This window comes from Acromyrmex echinatior, chromosome 8 (genome assembly GCF_024713525.1).
Source record: "Acromyrmex echinatior isolate Ae372 chromosome 8, ASM2471352v2, whole genome shotgun sequence".
NCBI lineage: Eukaryota > Metazoa > Arthropoda > Insecta > Hymenoptera > Formicidae > Acromyrmex > Acromyrmex echinatior.
Genome location: NC_141859.1, coordinates 6,338,164 through 6,359,477, shown reverse-complemented (window position 1 = coordinate 6,359,477; position 21,314 = coordinate 6,338,164). Strand labels below are relative to the sequence as shown.

At 29.9% G+C, this 21,314-nt stretch overlaps 3 protein-coding genes across 14 annotated transcripts; 2 read left to right on the top strand and 1 right to left on the bottom strand.

Moving 5' to 3' along the window:
• Positions 1-3,375: 3,375 nt before the first annotated feature.
• On the bottom strand, positions 3,376-6,689 carry LOC105144485 (TIP41-like protein). Of its 3 annotated transcripts, none has more exons than XM_011053408.2 (6): positions 6,585-6,689; positions 6,016-6,250; positions 5,759-5,938; positions 5,329-5,551; positions 5,104-5,262; positions 3,376-4,289 (listed from the first exon to the last, which is right to left on the bottom strand). In XM_011053408.2, the coding sequence occupies exons 2-6, from the start codon at positions 6,189-6,191 to the stop codon at positions 4,092-4,094; spliced, it is 936 nt and encodes a 311-aa protein (XP_011051710.1). In that variant the 5' UTR covers positions 6,192-6,250; positions 6,585-6,689; the 3' UTR covers positions 3,376-4,091. The 3 variants fall into 3 exon arrangements, with proteins under 3 accessions (XP_011051710.1, XP_011051711.1, XP_011051712.1); XM_011053409.2 differs by having other exon boundaries at positions 6,543-6,656; XM_011053410.2 differs by having other exon boundaries at positions 6,395-6,623.
• Positions 6,690-6,749: 60 nt separating this feature from the next.
• On the top strand, positions 6,750-10,892 carry LOC105144486 (uncharacterized). Of its 8 annotated transcripts, XR_845919.2 has the most exons (6): positions 6,758-7,344; positions 7,426-7,508; positions 7,764-7,985; positions 8,080-8,270; positions 9,522-9,614; positions 10,019-10,467. XR_845919.2 is itself a non-coding variant. In XM_087408801.1 (4 exons), the coding sequence occupies exons 1-4, from the start codon at positions 7,274-7,276 to the stop codon at positions 10,522-10,524; spliced, it is 879 nt and encodes a 292-aa protein (XP_087264927.1). In that variant the 5' UTR covers positions 6,750-7,273; the 3' UTR covers positions 10,525-10,892. The 8 variants fall into 8 exon arrangements, 4 of the variants coding, with proteins under 4 accessions (XP_087264927.1, XP_087264928.1, XP_087264929.1 ...); XR_015545974.1 differs by lacking the exon at positions 7,426-7,508 and having other exon boundaries at positions 6,759-7,222; XR_845918.2 differs by lacking the exon at positions 7,426-7,508 and having other exon boundaries at positions 6,760-7,344.
• A 1,827-nt stretch (positions 10,893-12,719) lies between these two features.
• Positions 12,720-21,173, top strand: LOC147908704 (uncharacterized). Of its 3 annotated transcripts, none has more exons than XR_015545971.1 (9): positions 12,720-14,186; positions 15,287-15,564; positions 16,066-16,224; positions 18,668-18,932; positions 19,110-19,178; positions 20,013-20,099; positions 20,368-20,409; positions 20,622-20,696; positions 20,843-21,173. XR_015545971.1 is itself a non-coding variant. In XM_087408799.1 (8 exons), exons 1-8 carry the CDS (start codon positions 13,923-13,925, stop codon positions 20,640-20,642), a joined length of 1,185 nt encoding a protein of 394 aa, XP_087264925.1. In that variant the 5' UTR covers positions 12,720-13,922; the 3' UTR covers positions 20,643-21,173. The 3 variants fall into 3 exon arrangements, 1 of the variants encoding a protein (XP_087264925.1); XR_015545972.1 differs by having other exon boundaries at positions 14,095-14,186; positions 15,321-15,564; XM_087408799.1 differs by having other exon boundaries at positions 20,622-21,173.
• Positions 21,174-21,314: the final 141 nt, after the last annotated feature.

Sequence of the window (21,314 nt, the reverse complement as noted above, 5' to 3'; positions counted from 1 at the left end):
AATTTTTTTTCAACGTTAACTTCACGTGAAAGTAATCGACGCGAAACTAATTAGAAGATAAAGTCCAGCGATCGCATTATGCTCCCTTAATTGTTCTTTCATTATATTGCTCATCAACAACATTATTTCGCAGAAATTGATATAGTATTGATACAGTCAACATCTTATCTGCAATGAAGTATTATCTAACGATATTCCTCGGCCGATGGTTCGCAGGATCGCAGGTGCATCCTGCTTTCAAAATTATCGACCGGAGATCCCGCCGGGCAACGAATTCGTTAACGAAAGTCGAAAAACAGCCGGCCGGCGTCTGTTTCTCTCGTTCGTGACCGATTTGTGATGCCGCGCGTTAATCGAGAAGAAGTAGAAGAAGAAGGAAAACAGATAGACTATAAGGGAGGAAAAGGACGCGCGCGATGAGCCAAAAATAAGAAGAGAGCAAAGTGGCCGGCTGGTCCAGTGGTGTCATGTGACCGGAAGTGGCATTCCTTCCTCGCCTCCTCCCGCCACCACCGCTGTCTTCCACAAAGTCTCGAAGAGCCAGTACCAGGCCTCCCTTTTTCATCTCCCCTTCCTCCACACCTCGTCCTCTTTCTCCACCCCCTCCTCCTTCTTCTCCTCTTCGACCCTCGTCCTCGTCCAGTGTTGTTACTTATCCCTTCCTCCACGGTCGAACGAACGTAGCGACAACGGAAGATTGTCCTCTCTTAGCGACTCGTTAAGCATGTCAAAAGACATCGGAGCATCACGAGGGACGTCGACAATGGATTTCCGCGTTTAAAGCGTGATGTCGGGATACTGTGAAAATCATACGGGCGGATTCCTTCCCCTTTTCCCTCTCCTCCTACACGTCCCAATTGACGAGCTCGGATAAAACGTGGGAGTCATCGCGCGATTGTCAATAAATCTGTTCTTTCTAGTCGCCCTATATACATAATATACCACACACATTTTCCGCGTATGGAAAGAGAGATCTATGGCCGGTATTCATAATCAGTCTTTATTCCAAGACCTTAAATAATGTCTTAAACGGCTTTGTAATTGGTTCGTGCTATCTTAAGATCACTTAAGATGATCTAAAAAAATATAAGAACCGATTATGAATACCGACCTATGTATGTTTGGACGTTGAGGAAGGAAAAAAAAGCGAAAGAGAGAAGTTATTATAAAAACGTGATTTACATGAAACACGTTTTAAGCCTTGAAAAAAAATGTTATATTTGTTTTATGTAGCTTTATTTTTTGCCTTTTCTGCATTCAAATCGAAATAAATATTTAGCCTCTACGTTGAAAAAAAAAACAATAAAAAAGGATTATTGTAAAAAGATTGTGTAGGAAACTTGACACGAAAGATTTAAATTGTGGCGATATTATTCCGTGACCTGAAAACGGTTGAATGAATGAATGTTATATCAGATATCTACATATATTACGTTTTCATCCTTCAACTGCTAAATTGCAGGATGACATCGATCTGGTTTCAAGGTATCGAAATAGGAGTCCGCGAAGTGACATAACGTTTTCATTCTTTCGATCCTCCTAAGCGAGTCGTCAAATAACATCGATGTCGAAATACCGAAATAATATCCGTGAATCGATATAAGATTTCGCTTCCTTTTGCTTTCGAGTCATCGCGCGAAACGATGCTTAGGCCGTTCTCGTTTCGCGTCGCGTGGAGATGAAAGAATCGCGAAATAGCGTGACGCCTCCGCGAATCGCAGCGATAAGATGGATAAGATCCCGCTTTCCTATGGCAGCGTTTCCGTTTTGCAATATATCGGGGTCGGAGGACGGAAGGGAATGTGACGGAATCCTCGCCCTCCTCCCTCATCGCTACCGCTGATGCCTTCTTGTTTTTACTATTCAAAGGTCGCTGCGTGCCACCGCGAGCACACACCACTGTCACGGACAAAGACCTTCGACGAGTCCGACTCTCCGGCGCGGATGTCATCCGCGGCGACGGTGGCACGCTGAGCGAGTGGACATGAGCCTAATTTTAGGGGCCCCGCGCTTCGCGTCCGTCCAACCGAAGGGAGGAAGAAGAAGAAGAAGGCCGGGAGAGCCAGCGGCCGCGACGGGCCGAGCGGAAAGAAGGAGACGTTTTTCTTGGGTGAACGAAGTAGAGAACTGGGGAGCGAGAAAGAAAGAGAGACAGAGAGAGAGAGAGAGAGAGAGAGAGAGAGAGAGAGAGAGAAGGAACTCGCGTACGGTCGACGTCAGCGTGATGTTTTCGCGACGGAGCCGGCCGCGAGTGTTCTATATTAAACTCCGGGCGGACGCGGGCAGACCTATTGCGAAACGGACGCCCTGATATTTTCGTTGCATCGTGCGAGTAACTGCTTCCGGCCGAGTGTTCTCTATCTCTCGACCGGAGCTCTTTCTCTCTCTCTCTCTCTCTCTCTCTCTACCTCCCCTCCTCTCGTTATCCTTCTCTCTGTTTTCTTCGCTCCCTCAAAGACCCTCCTCCTCTATGCTCTTCCATTCTCTCGCTACCACTTCGTCATCACTCCATCTCTTTTCCTCTTCGTCCTCCTCTTCTCTTTCTTTCTCCTCGTCTCTCTATCCCGCTTCGACCGTCCTCTTCTGGATCGACGGGCGCAGACGGCCGTGCTTCTTCAGCCGGCCGGAAACACCTACGCACCCGCTGGTAGCGTGTGAGAGCGTTATAAGGTGGGACGGCAATGGGATAAGCCTACTCACGAGAGATTGCTGTCGTCGACGACCTCCTTGCTTCTTGCTCTTGTTGCGTTTCTTCCTCCTTCTCCTCTCTCCAGCTTCCTCTTCCTCGCGCTGCCGCTTGCCTCGCCTTCTCTCCTTCTTCCTCTCCTCTCACCCTCCTCGCCGTCGACCCGTGCGATGGAATTCAACCAAGTTTTTTGCGCCCGCGAATAAACACCATCGTACGGTGGAAGACGGCCCACCCCGAAAGCCACGATCGGTCAACTCCCTCTCGATCTCTCCTTCCTTCGCTCCTATTCCCTTTGATATTTATTTTCTACTTGGTCGATGGGGAAGAGGACTGAGGAGGTCACGATGGTGTTTATGGCGGAATACGTCGGGCCAAAGCCCTTCGCCTGGAAACTAATCAAAGTCTTACCCGAGACTATGGCCCAGCCATGGTCTCTTCAATATTTATTCTCCAGACAGATATCCTTTTAATCCAGGGCCTATTGATTGATTGAATGATTTATGAATGTGTAAATGTTTTTACATAGTTCTTAATGAAAAAATATTGTATCGATGAGAGATTTCTCGCTAATTCGAATTAGCAAGATGAAACGCAAAGGATTTTCTAGTGTGCAAGATATGTGCAATAAATTTAACCTTTTCAAGGTCAAGCTATAAAAGGGAACAATGGGGAGATCTTTATCCGACTTTAGTTTTTTTTTATTCAACTTTATTTAAGACATTAATCTTTTCGACAAAAAATTTTAAGATGATAAAAAAAATTGTTTACTTACTTCTAGGCTAAAATTGAGATTTTAATACGACATATATTTGAATAAAAAAGAAACCAAAAAGTAAAACATAATTATATTTTAATGCATCTTATGAAATTAGATAATAAAAATAGTCGCAATATATTAATTAAAATATTGATATTATATTATAAAATAATTTTTCTGTACTATACTTTTTAAAATTTATTTTAAAATAGAAGTATAAGCATTTTTAATTTCATAACGCTGTTCTGCTGTTTCTATTTTATTTTTATTTAAACGTAATTTTTAGTCCTCAAGGTTATTCCAAGATTGTGTCAGAGATTGTTTTTCTCATTACTGATATATACAGTTTCACTCATGAAAAAATATTGTTAAACAAGTTAACAGTTTTACTTAGAAAATTTTTACTATAAATCAAATGAAAAAATACATAATACTAAAGTGACAAGCATGATTAAAACCAATTGTGAATTCTTAATATTGATTTGAGAAACAGTATAATTATTTCATTGTTTTCAATTTTTAATATATTTATTCAAATGATGAAGCAAGAATCAATGATCTATTTGTATACAATGAATTCCCAATTATTTTTTTACATCAATCGAAAAAATAACGTCATATAACATCAAAATCTTAACACAAAATTTAAGTAATAGAACTGTCTGCTGTATGTTCATCAGAATGTACTAATTTTGTTTCAGTCATAATCATATTTTGTGTAGCTGTATCTTCGTTTAATTTGACTTCTTCTTTTTCAGGTACCATAAGCTTATCGTATCGACTTCCAATTAATGGCAAATGAGGTGCTATCGTACTTGGTTCCAAGAAAAGTGCCGGGGAAACCTTACGAGGAAATAATACATTTTAGTTCCTATCACCCATACATTTGTCAAAATTGCAGATCATAGGCATTTTTCAGCAAGACATAGACAGTTAGAAATGTGCGAATCAAGGTTTTTTTTGACTTTGAATTAAATCTAACTTTTTTTCGAATTCGAATTGAATCTAGGAGTTGATTGTGTATCTTGAAATGAGGTGAAAATAACAAAAGTGAGCAAATTCAGAGATTATTCTAGATTATTTATAATCTCATTGGTCAACCTAATGTACATATGTTAATTATTATATTATTAATATATGTATTCTTATATTTAAATATCTCAAGCCGATAGTCATAGCTGATTCTTATATTTGAGAGTGTCTTAAGATGTTATGAACCAATAAGAGAGCATTATAGCATCTTAAGACATTACTTAAGATGATCATAAAATAAGAACCAATTATTAATATTGGTCATAAATTCGAAATTTTCGAAGAGTTTATGTTCGAATCAGTGATTCAAATTTGAATCAAATCTTATTTGATTTGATTCATATTCAAATAGTTCACACATCTCTATTCACAATGTAACACAGTAAATTATTTCATCCTTGTTTAACATTGATAAACAATAAGGCTATAATCCACCGCGTTACATGCTGTGTTCCTTGCTGGAAAGTGTTCTTTAATTATTATCAATTTTAAGTTAATTAAATAGAATAATGATATATGACATCTTACATTTTTATATACCTTTAATATACTAAACAAATAAATGCTTTTAATCTTCATTTAAAATTCGATACAGAATATAATATCATTATGCTGCATTACTTACACGGATATCTTGAACTTTAGCTTCTCGTGATGTAAACTCACGCAATAAATAATTTTTCCCAAATTCATGGTAAATACGTGTATCATTTATTCTTAGCATTACATTATCGATTCTAAGAAAATACCGTAATAGTATAAAAAAACTGGTAGGCATGACTCTCTATACAAAAAAAATTAAGAGGATTAACTTTGCTGCACGTTATTAGAAGTATGTGAGATAACTTACAATTTTGACTGAATTAACAGCAATGCCATTATCATGAAGTTCGTCTTCAAATAATGTTAAATCATGATAAAACATAATCTTATCTCTCTGCCTTAATTTATCTATATCAATTCTCTCATTTGTTTCTTCGATTTTGAAGCCGGATATTGTACCACTATAATTAGTAGTAAATGTCCAATCAAAAGGTTTGATCTTTTCTTCTAAATATTCACTACTTTCTGATCTGTTGATATACACATGAATTAAAATTATTTATAACAACAGTTGTTGCATAAACTTATTGGCCTGTATTCAAAACACGCATACAATGATATTAGCGCGCTAACATACTTAACGTCACGTCTATTATAGAATTTCAGAAATAAAAGCACGCTTTTGTCGATAAAAGCGCATTCTGAATACAGACCATTAAGTTTAGAATTATATATACCTCGATTCTTTCCACGCTTCTGCACAAGCAAGCTGTACATTAATCTTTCCATTAGAAACATATCTTAAAGCATCTAAAGCATTAAATTGCAGCAATGCTCCATCTTCATGCTTCAGAGATAACACATTATTGGGAAACACCATATCTGGCATATGTGGCAATTCTAATGCATTATTGTATCTGTAAAAATAAGAATTGCATTTCTAAGAATTCTGATGTTATAATATTTTTAAGATAACGATTAACGAACAACATACACGCAAAATTGACAGGCATTTGTGTCGTTACCACAGCCATTCTCGCTTTTGGAACATTTAGAATGAAGTATATGAGACTGGGTGTACTTGATACGCCATGGAGGACAAATATGTTCCTCCTCATTTACCGGTAGTCTTAAAATATCGATACCACCATGCACTTTTATAGCTGTCATTTTGATCCAAAACTGAGAAGTCCTTGTTATGAAGAAAACCTGGCTAGGTTAGGTAATCCCTGAAGGAAGAAGGGAAGAATCAAATCAACAATTAGATTTCTGATAATTATTACTCGTTTTAATATTTTCGTAATTAGATAAAGATTAAATTTGACATTATTACATTAAACATTATAAATTATACATTATATCGCATTAATTACCATTAGAGATATTTAAATTAGAATATTACCAAGCATTTATGTCTACTTAATATATCTATGATTAGGATATTTTTGCAATAAATTAAAATATTTTTTTTAGAAATATTAACGTTTTGTTCTTTGTATTGTTTTATTTCATTATATTTACATTATACCAGATGATTTTAACAGTTCGTATATTATTGTGTACCTTCTCTACGTTCTCTACGTGTTAGATTAGATAACCTCACTAAACTCTATCATGAACTAACAAGAATGTAGTAGTGCTTACTGCTTACTTCAGGCATATCCAACTCATTTGTAGTTAAAGTTACTAGATTTAAAATCTGTTTATGCACTTGGTAGTTGGTATTGGCTTACAGCACAATGCGCGTGCGCGCGCAATCAAAATATGTTTTGATGTGTCGAGTTTGACGGATATCTTAACCTTTAAAATCTTGAATTTTAATATTTGATAACTTGTTTTATGAGACAGACTGCCGCATTTTTCTGCTGGATTCTTTCGTTTCGCGTTGAATGAGTTCATTTTTACTAAGATTTGGAGTGGGGAGGTATTCTAAATAAATACTGAAGTTTTACATTGGAACAAGAGTGTCATAATTATAAGACTGGTTGAACACATATAGTATTTCCATTTGAAGGAAGCTTATTCCTGCTTTACGCGCACTTTTGCATCAAGAAAAAATATGCGAATTGTGCGAAATGGAATATTAGAGAGATAATAATGTTAAGCAAGAGACCTGCTCTGGCAATAGATGTGGTAGAAGGCTCTTTCAAAACTCTCCAACCAAAGAAGGATCACCAAAAAAAAAAGCATCTCTTATACATGTACATAAATATATTTTTATTGTGATTATATCGCGACAATTTTAAAAAAATATGACAAAACATTGTGAGATACTTAATTGTCCAAATCGAAATAAAGGAAAAGACAAGATTCATGTGTTTAGGTAAATTTAAGAAAAAATAAGTTTTAATTAATGATTGATAAAAATGTGTATAAATCAGATTATATAATTTTAATGACATAGGCTATATTCCAAAATGTTTCCAAAGAAAATTTTTACTCGAAATATACTTATATACATGTATTATATACTATATTATATCAAGGGTAATTATACAGTTTAGCTGCCTGTACTTTGAAACTTTTGAATCATAAATTATTCTGTGCTACAATTTAAATTGTATAAAAAAAATTGTTTTTGCTTAATTAAAGAATTATTTATCATTAAATTATCATTGTCACCAAGCAAACGTGACACAGCACATGTGCAGTTTATTATATTTAGTCAATATGACAGATTTCATAACTTGAATAGTTATCAACTTTAATAATTAATCTAATAAATAATATCTTGATTCACAGGCGACGCTTTTTTCTGCCAGATCTTTTGTTTTATACAAAAATATATCTAATAAGCCTAATTTCATTGATTTTTGGAAACCAGCTAAACCATATTGAGTAAAATTTTCTTCAGAGAAGATGTCTTGAAATATAATCCTAGAAGTACTGTATTATGTTTAGTCTACCACTCATACCTTATATTTGTACATAAATATGAAGATCATAATGGTATAAATAATTTATGTATGTATTGTATTTAGATAAAATTTAGATTAAATATAGAATTTAAGTTGTTGAATAAACACAATGTATTTACACTCAATATAATACATTTCAGTTTTCCGCAAATAGAAAGTATAGCAGCTAAATGGATTGAAGCAACCGGACGGAAAAAATTTATACCTAACAAATACAGTGCAATTTGCGATATCCATTTTAAATTAGAAGATTTTAGCAACACTACAAGAAGAGTACGTTTAAAACCAGATGTAGTACCTACTAAAAATTTAATAAATTGTACAAGTACAGGTAAATACATAGAAGATATATTTAAAAAAATATAAATATATGTATTGTTATTAACATTAGAACTGTGAGTCTAAGTTAATCCAATCACAATTCAAAGTAAATCTAGGTCTCTCTATGAGAGAGAGTTGTCACCATAAAAGTAAAATTAATTATGATTATTTATGAAGAGTTACAAAGCTCTAAAGCTCTACGTACAAATTCAAATAAATTGGAAAAGAAAAATTGTTAGATTGATCAAAAATAGCACAAACCGTGGTTTTGCAGTGTTAAATATTACAATTTCGAAAGCCGTTATGAGTCAATGCAGATGTTGATGCAAAAATAGATTATTTATCAATTGAACATTGAATATAAAATATAAAACCGCGTAGACGTTTTTACTACTTTTTTGGTCTTCTTCAATACATTCAATAACTTAGCACAAATAATTGAGCAATTATTATAAAAGATATAATATCCGTGATATGATTATAATGTTACGTAAATTCATCTCTCCAAAAATATCGTTGTATTTTATATCTACTCAATGTTTAATTAATAAATAATTCTACATTTTTGCATTAATAATAATATATATATATATATATATATATTCTGCGTTATTTTTTTTATTTAAGGAAACAGAAATTTTTAACAGATATTTGAATGTTATTTTAACATTCTAATTATTTCGGGATATTCCAGAATAACAATATAATATATTATATTAGGTGTTGGAATTAATTCGTAGCGTTTTACAAGTGATGGGAAGTACTTTCATTAATGTATTTTTTAATGCTCATGTGAAATAAATAACATTCTTTCATTAAAAAACGCTACGAATTAATTCCAACACCTAATAGGGATAACACAAACTATAGAAATTAAAATCTTAAACAGTAGTCTAGCTGGATCTTAATGCTTATGTGAATTTATATACTACGTATGTAATCCCTAGAAAAAGAACGACGAAATTATTTTTCGGTCTTGAAACGCTATCTCTACAGTAATATCACGAGTTAAATTGACTAGCAATTTAACAAATTTTTGATGCTTATTCACATCTTCGAAATGATCTTAATAATGTTGAATGACATATTAAAATCTGTAAATTTATATTCCAGAATACTTTTGGAATGTTTTTTTTTATTTTAGGAATCTTTTATGAATATTTCAGAAATATTTAGTATTAGCTAGTACATATTAAAATTACATTTAAAAATTATAGTATTATTTTCATTTTTATTAACAATTCTTGTTCATTTTTCGTAGAAAGAGTAAAAACAATTATAAGTGAAGTAAGAAAGCAAATAAGTTCAAATGAAAAAGAGATAGAAATCAAATTCATTCTGAAGTTAGAAGAAGGTGAACAAAATTCTATATGTAAGCTAGAGATAGAAAATGAAATACAAAATTCTATATGTAAGCTAGAGATTTTTATATGTGTCCATTAGCGAATTCGGTCACTTGCATTACGTTAGATCAGTGCATATTGAAAGCTGTTTTTTTTTTCATGAAATTACCAAAGTTAAATGTAAAAGTATATAAATATTTTAAATTATCTATTAATAATATTGTTACATTATTTAACAAAATATATATGTATCATTTTATTGTCAAAGTTAATTATATTATCAATCAATGCATTGAGATACTTTATAAATTAGTCTTTAATATGTACTGATTCAGTGTAGTGCGAGTGATCGAATTCATTATATGTGTTGTAGTATTTTTATTTTTGTTTGCAATTTTATTTACTTTTGTTACAGACGAAACAAATACAAGTGAAACATTGAAGCGGAATGATGTACTCACATTTCAAGAGATGAAGATGAAAATCCAAAAATTAGAAAAAAAAAATGAAGAATTAATAAATAAATTACAATCTTTGCAAATAAATTTAGAAGAAAAAATACAAGTTCAAGCAAATGTTTCCGAAAAAAAATTACAATGTCAAACAGCAAGGTTGAAATGTATTGTTGAAGAACAAAGAAAAAAATTCAAAAGAAAATTAGTTACAAAAGAAAAACAATTAAAAATATTAAGAATTGCTGTGAGACGAAAAAATAATCACATAAAAAATTTATTAGATATTGTTAAAATCAAGAAGATATTAACTAAAACATCATATAATACTTTAAAACATGATTTTGGAGAATCATCTTTCTTAGTAAAAAATGAAACACAAAATCAAAATAAATCATCTCATAGATCGATACTCATAGTCGATTCTTATATTTTAGACCATCTTAAGTGCAATCCTAAGATATCATAAGCCAATTTTATTAAAAGAAAGTAATAGCACCTTAAGACATTATTTAAGATTGTTAAAATAAGAATAGACTATAATAACGGCCATAAAAGATGATATAAAATGCACACATATTAACACAAAATTCACAGATAATTCAAGAAAATTCGAATTCTGATTCTGCAATAAGATTGTTTATACTTTTACTTAATAAATATTTTAAGAATATAAGGGGTTTATTAACGAGGGGTTCTTGAACGAAAATTTTGCATCTTCTAATATAAAAATAAAAGTTGCTGAATTTTAAGAAACTTATAACCGAATATTTAAACAAGTTAATTTAGTGAATTTTGTTTTATAATACGTGTCTATATAAAAATGGAATTATGAAATTATGTCTTTTTAATGCAGACTAGCTCGTTTTTACTAAATGTATTTATAGTTATTAGCAATTATAGAGATCTTGAATATACTTTGAACTTTTCCAATCATATTAGGTGTTGGAATTAATTCGTAGCGTTTTTAATGAAAGAATGTTATTTATTTCACATGAGCATTAAAAAATACATTAATGAAAGTACTTCCCATCACTTGTAAAACGCTACGAATTAATTCCAACACCTAATACATTGTTCATCAATTTAAAGTTTCATTTAGCAAGAACGAGCTAGAGGTCCTCCACCAGCTCCGCCGATTTTATCACGTTCCTCTTTTTCTTTATAAATATATTTGCTTGTAAAAAAATGGGGCACTGTATATACATAGCCTATTTTTGCGGGTAAGTATATGTGTTATTTTTATTTTTATTTCTAATTATATTTTATTGTATATATATTCTGAATGTCGTCTGGGTATGTTATAGCTTCCCCATTGGATTTTTACATGAAGAGAACGATTTTATTCAAGTATTTAAAAATTTATTTAGACGTACATATAATTCAGATATATCCTAAACTTTTTAGATATTTAAGAAAAAACCATTCCTTTTGTGGATATCCTCAGGCTGAGCTGCCTCCCATCATGTCAAGATCGTATCCGTGAGAGGGAAGATATCATCTGAAAAATGTAATTTATTATTATCTACAAGGTGCGTCCCAAAATTTTCCGAACTTTTGAAATAAAACAACAACGGTTTACTTTTTTTTTCAAATTCAAATTGTTTATTCAAAGTAGTCCCCGTCGGACTCAATACAACGTTTGGCACGATCTAAAAGCATTTCAAATGAGTGTTTTATGTCGTTCAAAGGCACGTCCTTCAGAATAGTGATACAAGCCCTTTGGATGTCTTCTACGTCCACATACCGCTTTCCTTTCATGGACAAATGCATTTTGCCGAATAGGTAGAAGTCACAAGGTGCCATATCAGGCGAATACGGGGAATGGTTGATTGTTAAAATGTGATTTTTAGTCAAAAAATCAGTGACAAGTGTCGAACAGTGAGATGGCGCATTATCGTGTAACAAGCGCCAACTTCCTCCTTCGCGATATTCTGGCCGAATACGACGAATGCGGTGCACCAAACGCTTCAAAACGCTTACATAGAATACAGCATTAACTGTTTGGCCTGCTGGAACGAATTCTTTGTGCACAATACCCTTGGAATTATAAAAACAAATGAGCATTGTCTTCACTTTTGACTTCTCTAAACGCGATTTTTTGGGTTTTGGGTCGTTTCGCGCCTTCCATTCCGCGCTTTGATGCTTGGTTTCTGGATCGTATTGAAAACACCACGTCTCGTCACCAGTAACAATGCTATAAAGGAAGTTTTGGTCCTTTTTTGCTTCCTTAATAATGTCCTTTGAATATTGAATTCGATGCATTTTTTGGTCGTCAGTCAACTTGTGTGGAATAAATCGTGCACAGACTTTTTGTAGGCCCAAATGTTCGGTCAAAATGCGATAAATCGTTGATTTGGGGATGTTCAATTCCATTTCCATGTATCTCACTGAACATTTTGGCTCATGCTTGATGAAATTACGCACAACTTCGATGGAATTTTCGTTAATTGTCGATTTTGGGCGACCTGTATGTGCGTCGTCATTTATGTCCTCACGACCGTTCTTGAATCGCGTATACCACTCATAAACACTGGCACGGGCTACACAATTATCACCATAAACTTGTTTCATCAAATTATGGGTTTCGGTAAATGTTTTACCAAGTTTAAAACAAAACTTAATATTGGCTCTTTGTTCGAAGTTCATTCTCGTACCGATGTATACAACATACTGACATTATTGACACTTGAGACGCCATAACTTCGTTTCCACTGAACCAAATGTCATGAAATTTTTACTGGAAGTCAGCTAGGGATGTACCTTTCAAACGCGCAATCGAACACACGGATGGCGCCACCCGATCTATCCCTATTGAAAAAGTTCGGAAAATTTTGGGACGCACCTTGTATATTATAATACTATGCAATTATCGGTTAATTTTAAAAAATTAATATCAAATACACGTCAATTTGTCACTATTGCAAAATAAATTCAGAGTAGATTAAAGGATTGAACTTCTTATTATGATGTCTATAAGATATATAATGATTAGGGTCAATCAAATGGGAGATTAACAAAAAAGAAATATTTCTTTTATTACTGACAGTTCCAAAATTACTTAATTTTATTAGGGAACTTTTAATATTCCAAAAATGAATACTATCAGAATATGTACAATTATGTATGACATATATAATTGTATGTATTATATGACATATATATGTCACAAATATATATAACATATTATTTTAGTCTGTTTTATTATTATTATTTTAGTATTATTATTTGAGTCTGTTTTATTATTTAATTCTATGTTTCTATTTTATTATTTAATAAATTATATTATTGATACAAAAATAATTTTATGCACGTTTAATTTATGAGAAACGTTATATTGTGTGTACATTAATTTCTAAATTAATTATAAAAACTTTATCGAAGTTATCAGCTTCATCTCGTCAGTATACGTGTTGTTCAAAAGTGACGTAAATAAAAAGCATTTATTATGTATGATGAAAGAGGACACGTGTCTTCTTTCACCATATATGGTGAAAGCATCTATTATGCATAGTGGAAGAAGACACGTCTTTCTCCACCATGCTATTATATATCTTTCAATACCTAGAATAAAGATAATATAATATTACAAAGAAGTTACGTTTGTATTTGTTTATGCTGTGCAATAATACATACGTATGAATAAAAATTCCGCGAAAATAAAGTAATCTAATCTAGATTACTTATCTGCATATATGTTTTATTCCGTCGCTCGTTACTTGTTAGTTGTATATACTTCATCCTCTTACAAAGTTTCTAGAGCATTTGTAACAACAAACTATTTTTGAAATTCTTGTGAAGAATATTAAACGCATTTGTCTCGTGCAAAAAAATTAATTAAAATTACTAGACAATTGCTCAGAAACTATGACGAAGACGCTACATACAACATTGGTACCATTATTGATTGTTGGATCGGTCTGCAGTTTGAATTGGTTTGAATATCCTCTTGGACAACCAAGGCCGTATCTGTCCTGCCTGTATACCTTGACCACATGGGGTTATTTTACATATTCGTTTTATTATGAATACTATATCACACTTTGGGATAATAATATACTAATGTGGATGGATATGATAATAGTGTTCGCCGCGATTGGATCGATAGCTGCTAGCAACTTTTATTTAACGGTAAAAATTTTTCAACGCATTAATACATATTCATCAATCTTTTAGTTTCTAATATTATTTGATTTAATAAAATTCTTTAACTTTATTTAATTATTTTCTTTATTAAGATATTAAAGAAGTCTTGATTTCACAAGGTAAATACAAAGAACAATGCTAGTTTAGGACCTGTGATGCAAAATTTGCCTGTGATAAAAACGTATGAAATCGGTCAATCTTTATAGATTTGGACATGCTGAATTCGAATATGAAGTTTACAATTCTCTAAGATTCCCCAGACTTTAGAATATTTTAAGTTTTACTTTGCAACAAAATATTATATTTCCCGATGAACAAATAGTAATTGAATAAGAAATTTCTTTTTCTATTATAATGACTATGACCTAAACTAATGAACTATATGACCTAAAAACCTGCAACTTGTTTGCAATATAAAAGTCAATACTGCGTACAATAACATAAACAAAACAAAGATGAATGTCCATATCTATGTGCGTGGGCATGCGTGCGTTTCTGCTTTTTCATTAGTATTAATTTTATTCAAAATACATCGTGTGATAGTTATTATAAACTGAGTATCGCTTACAATAAGAGATACTCAATTCAGTAATCATCATGCGGTGTATTTTTCTTCTTTGCAGAAAAATTGCATTTTCACAAAGTTCCTCGGACTTTGAAGAATTTTAAACTTTATATTCGAGTTTAGCATATCCAAATCTATAAAAATTGACCAATTTCATACGTTTTCATCGCAGATAAATTTTGGCCCTAAACTGCTACCGTTCTTCATAAAAAGTTTTAAATAGATCAGTTTTAATGTTTATATTATTATTTATTATTGCTGAAATAGGTATATGTTTGGCAACGTTAATACTTGTATTTGTAAATATTACTTTCCTAAATTAGCTTTTAACATAGCTTTTTTAAATCTTATGTTTTAATAAATACTAATCAAGTTTTAATAACTTTTTATTTATTACATTACCTATACACATTGCAATAACAATTTTTATTCAAATATAAAGTAATAATAATTTTTATGTCGCATAATCAATCAAGATGATTTTTCTATGTCGTATACTCGATCAATATGATTTTTTAAGGAATTGAAAATGTGCTTGCATGAACTTTCCGTAGTAGACGACACATTGGAAGCACTCGGTGCGCCAAAGAAATACCAACGGCTGCATAACTGGATAATTCGAATAATAATCGGATGGATTGTATACATTTTTTTATGCATAACAATGGAGCTGCTTGGTTATTGGTCGCTTAATATTATTAATATTATTAACATAAATTTTGTTTATAAAACATTTATGGAGAATCATTCAAAATTTGTAATTATCTTAAGTGCTCTGATTTGGGGAATTATCTTAAGGTTAGTATATTGGCTCTCTCTCCCAGAATGATCATCAAATATTTGTGCGCTGATAGAGCGAACTAAACTGATTGGAAATATCCTCTATCATTTCCTAATTTTCGTAATAATTAATTTTAACAAGATATTAATTTAAAAAATCGTCGAATATATATTGGTTTTCAATAACTTTGTATTCAAGCGCTGTTGATTTTATAGAAAAACAATAAGTAAAAACTGTTTACCTTTTTCTCATAGAATTTAAAGAATTTTTTTAGAATTTTTTATGCAGTATCGCGTTTTCCCATGTTGGTAAAAGATAATTGCCAATAAAAAATGCAACTAAAGGTTGATAAAATATTCTCAAAATATTATATAAAATATAATAAAACACAAAAAAACAAGTAACAAATTAAAATTTTTATTTAGTTATTTAATTATTTATTATAATGCAATTAAAATATATGTATATCTTAATTTTAATAAAAGACATTATAAATAAGTCTTTTTAATTCAATTCAGGTACACATGCTCCAGGTTTCATCACGTCAATGATCGTTTAGAAGTACTTTATACTGATCTATTCGAAAATAATGCAGATAGAAGACAAAACAGATGTATTTTAATTCATCAACGAATAACGGAAGTTGAGGATTGCAAACAATATATATGGGTTATAATGTAATTTTTCAAAAATAATTATTATACTATTTACACATATGCGAGCGCCTATTACGTATACAATGTGCCTCATTTCTGACATCATGTAATATCTCAAAAAGTATAAAAGATTTTAAAACATGTTTTTGAAAATGTGATGGTTCGGTGGGAGGAGGGGGGGAGGAAGGATGGCATACTATGATTACGTTATTTTTTTCTAGATAGAGATGCTAAAAAAACATATATATATATGTATATATGATGGTCATTTACGCTTTTTTGAATAGAATTATATGATTTGTTACGCAATGATTTTTCTAATGATTCTGCATACAAAGTGTTTCATCAAGAAATTCAAGAAATCTTGTCTTGGTTTTGTCTTGAATTAAGACCAAGATAAGAAATTGGAAATTGATTTCAGGAGAAGACAAGAAACAAGAACAATTGTTATCAAGACCAAGATTTTTTGACAATAAGTCAAGAAATTTCTTGAAATTTTTTGAATTTCTGTGACAGTTTTTATTTTTAATATTTTATTATTTTAATATTTTATTATTTTATTTCTAATTTGAAAAGTTTTAAATAAGTTAGGTTTCAACATTTTCAATTGTATTAATTGGTATTTATCACAGGTTATATAATATAGAAATGTATATTCCATTTTCATTAAATAGCAAAATAGAATATGAGCAGAGTATAAATCGATTATTGAAAAAGAGATGTCCTTGACTTAACCAAAATAAATTATACTCACCGATACATTCATGTTATACCAGATATTAACCTTTAAATTTATGTAAAGGAATATATATATATAAAATTAATATTGCGAGAGTACTTGCAAAAATATATTATGTATAAACATTTGCGAACTTCTACTAATAATAACAATTAAATCAGGAATGATTAAAATATATAGTAATTATAATAATAATAATTATATCTAATAATCTTAGGAATTTAATAATCTAAAATAGTTACATTTGGCAGTAACCACATGATATTAAAAATAGTAATTTTGAGAAATATTTTTAATCTTTATTAATAGATTTGTGCATAATAGATACACATTATAGGCACACTTTTAAATCATGAATTTAAACATAGTAAACTACGAAACGACTCGACATTCAATTTGTACCTATGTTTTCTTATTATCTCTTATGACGTCAAAGAGCCACAAGGGCTCTGCTTAAAAAATCGAGAAAATTCAAGACATTCAAGATTCATGAATTCAAGGCAAGAAATACAATGTCAAGAAATAATCAAGACAAGAAAAATGAAATTTCTTATCTTGAAAATCAAGACAAGACAAGAAATTCTCTTTAAGACAAGAAACTTTGTCTTGATTAAACACAAAAGTATTAAGGTAGAGATTTCACAAAATCAATAATTTATGAGATACTGTATAGGAGAAACCTGGGATAATTGATACATGGGGATACATATGTATACATATTACCTACTTAATATTATAGCAAAACAACAAACGATATATATATTGCACAAAAAATTATTATAATTTCCGCAGAAACATTGCGGCCATAATGCTGCAATAAGTTTTTTCAAATCTTTATACATACATATATACATATATGTACATATATATATACATATTTACATACATATATATGTTTGATAATTAACAATAAAACTCTTGCATAGGGACAAAATAGACTAAATTGAGTAGAAAAGTTCTGTACCATTTTGCATTTTTTGCATTAACGTAAATTATAGCATGTAAGCGCGTTCAGTACGGGCCTGCATATGTTATATATATATATGTATATATATATATATATATATATATATATATATATATATATATGTATTATATAGGGTGAGTAAAAAGTCCTGGACCCACGAAATATCTTGAAAATTAAGCATTTCCGAAAGAAATGTTTTCCACAAAAATTGTAGGTTTTAAATAATCTATTCACTGAGAGATCTGATCAGTTTGATCTTAGGTGACGTTAACAAATTGGTTACGTCGATTTTTTTAAATGGTATACACTATTTTTGCTTCTAGAATCTAATAGCTGATGTCAAGAGCTTTTCAAAACACTGTAATAAAGTTATCTTTTATTAAATACATTTTCGAGTTATAAAATGATAGTTACAATACCGCCGGCATTAACACTACCAAAGATATCTCACACCGATGGCTAAGACCTCTTGAATGTTGTTCAGAATCATGTCAGGATAAAATTAGTTAAGATCAAACTATACCGCACATAATTTGCAACAATGTCGCTGCAATAACATTGTAATATTGCTGCAATATGTATGCATATACTGTACATATATGTATAAAAATAATTAACTTTAACTGGTTGAAATAATTACACATTTTGAACCGATCACAAATTACAACTATAGTTCAAATTAAATTCTAAATATATTTTGCTCAATATTTCTCGTTTTTAAGGTTTAATTAATTATAACAATTACGATTTATTTACAGGCACGTCCACTTAAAATTATGTCTTATATCATGCAAACTAAATAATATATTCAACATACAAATGTTACTACAAATGATATGGAACTTTTTAGAGAATGTGCTTTTCTATATCCAAATATCTGGGATATTTATAGAGAAAGATATAAAAATGAAAATATGGGCATTTAATATAATTTGCGAATGGTTATATACAATTTATTTTTTCATTATGCATAACGCTTTATTTCTCACATTAAACTACATATGTCAAATTGTTTACTGTAAGGTATAATAGAATTAAAATGTTACTAATTATTTATAACTAGAATAATGAATACAAGCAACAATTTTACAACAATAAATTTACATATCAAAGTTTTCTTCGAAATAATGCAACTTTATTTATTGAATGCAAAATTTTTAATTTACTACAGACTTTCATATTGTATAAAAACAATTTCAGATAAACAAGACAGTGGCAATTCTTCACGAATTATCTAATTATAATTTCGAAGAGGACTTGGATAAAGAGGTAAATAATTACAATAAAATGTTATATAAAATTTTAACTATGCGTAATTTTACTAACGTTCAGTTCAGATACCTACATAAATTTTAGCCAACATTGTGCAAACATTAAGGCATTGTAAAACAACAATCATATTATATTCTTATGTATTTTAAGATACTTGTACACACTACATACTAACATTATAGGGAACTATAGGCTAGAAAGTTTTATAAATTATTTTTTATTTTATATGCCGTGAGCGAACATTTGAAATTTAAACCTATTATATTATCAATATTTTACAAAATAAACTATGCATTTTAGTATATAAAATTGAAAATAATTTACTTTTGTATTGTAATTACTTTTGTAATTAATTTATATGTACAAGTAGCCTAAAATATATAAAGCATATACTATTAAACTTGTAACATTGATTAATTATATTTGAATTATTTTCAATCGTTTCTATAGATCGTCACTGATTCTCAATATGTCATTAATTAAATAAAAAAAATTCAATAAAATAATGAAATTGTATGATGTAACTTAAGAAAATATATTAAATTTGCCTCAAATTTAATTATTAATATGAACGCTGTTTAAACCTTGAAACTAAAAAATAAAGTATATATGCGATTGATTTTTACATCTATTGAAGTTAAAAATAACAAAATGTCATTCAACTTAAGGGATTGAGTTGCTCCTTTGATATCTAACAATGTAATATAATTGACATTTTATAATAATGCCTTAATTTTTTATATAGCTATTTGATAATATTTATGCTAATGTCTGAACTTACGCGAAAGTTAATGTATAACTAACGTTTATTCAATTATTTATATTAATTAGATTTTACAATTTATATTGCAAATAAAATTAAGGGAGGTAAAATTTGGAATGGGACAATTCCACTTTGGATATAATTTCATTCGCCAGGTATGTCCAATATCAATTAAAAGTTTAAGCATATATGTAATAGAATGTATAAATGTATAGAATTATTACAAGAAATATAACACTTCTACATTCAATTTTGTAAATTACATAAATATCTAAATGGCAACAAAATATTGAAGTCATTTCTCAATTAACTGCAGATTTTAGATTTTTTATTATTAATTTACATATTCAAAATTCTTTTATATTAATTGTTCGCAATTTAATATAAATATTTTCATTAATTATAATAAAAGCATTTTTTTAGTTTTACGCCACAGGTTTGGCCTTCCTGATGACTTTAAAATCGGTATATAATCTATAATACTTTTTTTCTAATGCATGAGAAATTGATTATGTTTTAATATCAACGTATATAGTTAAATACACTTTGCTAAAATTAAATATTTCTGATTGTTATAGCAAGATTCGAGATTTTACAGTTATAATGTTTGGTAGATTATATTATATTATAAGAATTATAGCATATTATATTATAAAAATTTGTTTAATATTTTTCAGTTGGATTTAACAAACTTTTAACTAGACATACATAATATTATCAGAATTCTGATAAATGTTAATCTCAACTCTCTGGTAGTATAATTATTTTAATAACATTTTATTAAATAAATATGCTCATAACATGTGGCTTCATTAACAGCTGTAATGTTTGATAGACTATATTATATTATAAGAATTATAGTATATTGTATTATAAAGATTTGTTTAATATTTTTCAGTTGAATTTAACAGACGACAAATACTTTTAACTAAACATAGTTAAAAGTATTATAGCAACATTACTAGAATTCTGATGAACGTTAATCTCAGCGCACTCTGGCAGTTTAATTATTTTATTAACTTTTTATTGCATAAATATATTCATAATATGTGTATATTTATATTATTTCATTAATAACAGTATTTACTATTAATAATAGTAATTAAATATAAAACACACAGGTATACAGATAAAGTATATAATCCACCATGTATATACCTTTTTAATACAACATGCATATATTTTGTATGTAATAAAAAATAAAATGCTAATAATATGTCGTTTTTCAACCTTCTAGTTTTATTTGTAACTATCTAATCAAAATTCCTCGGAAAAATGTTTTATACACAATTATATAAAATTGTATTACACGTAATTATATCTAATTATATCATAATTTTACATAATTTCATATAACTATAAAAGCTTTT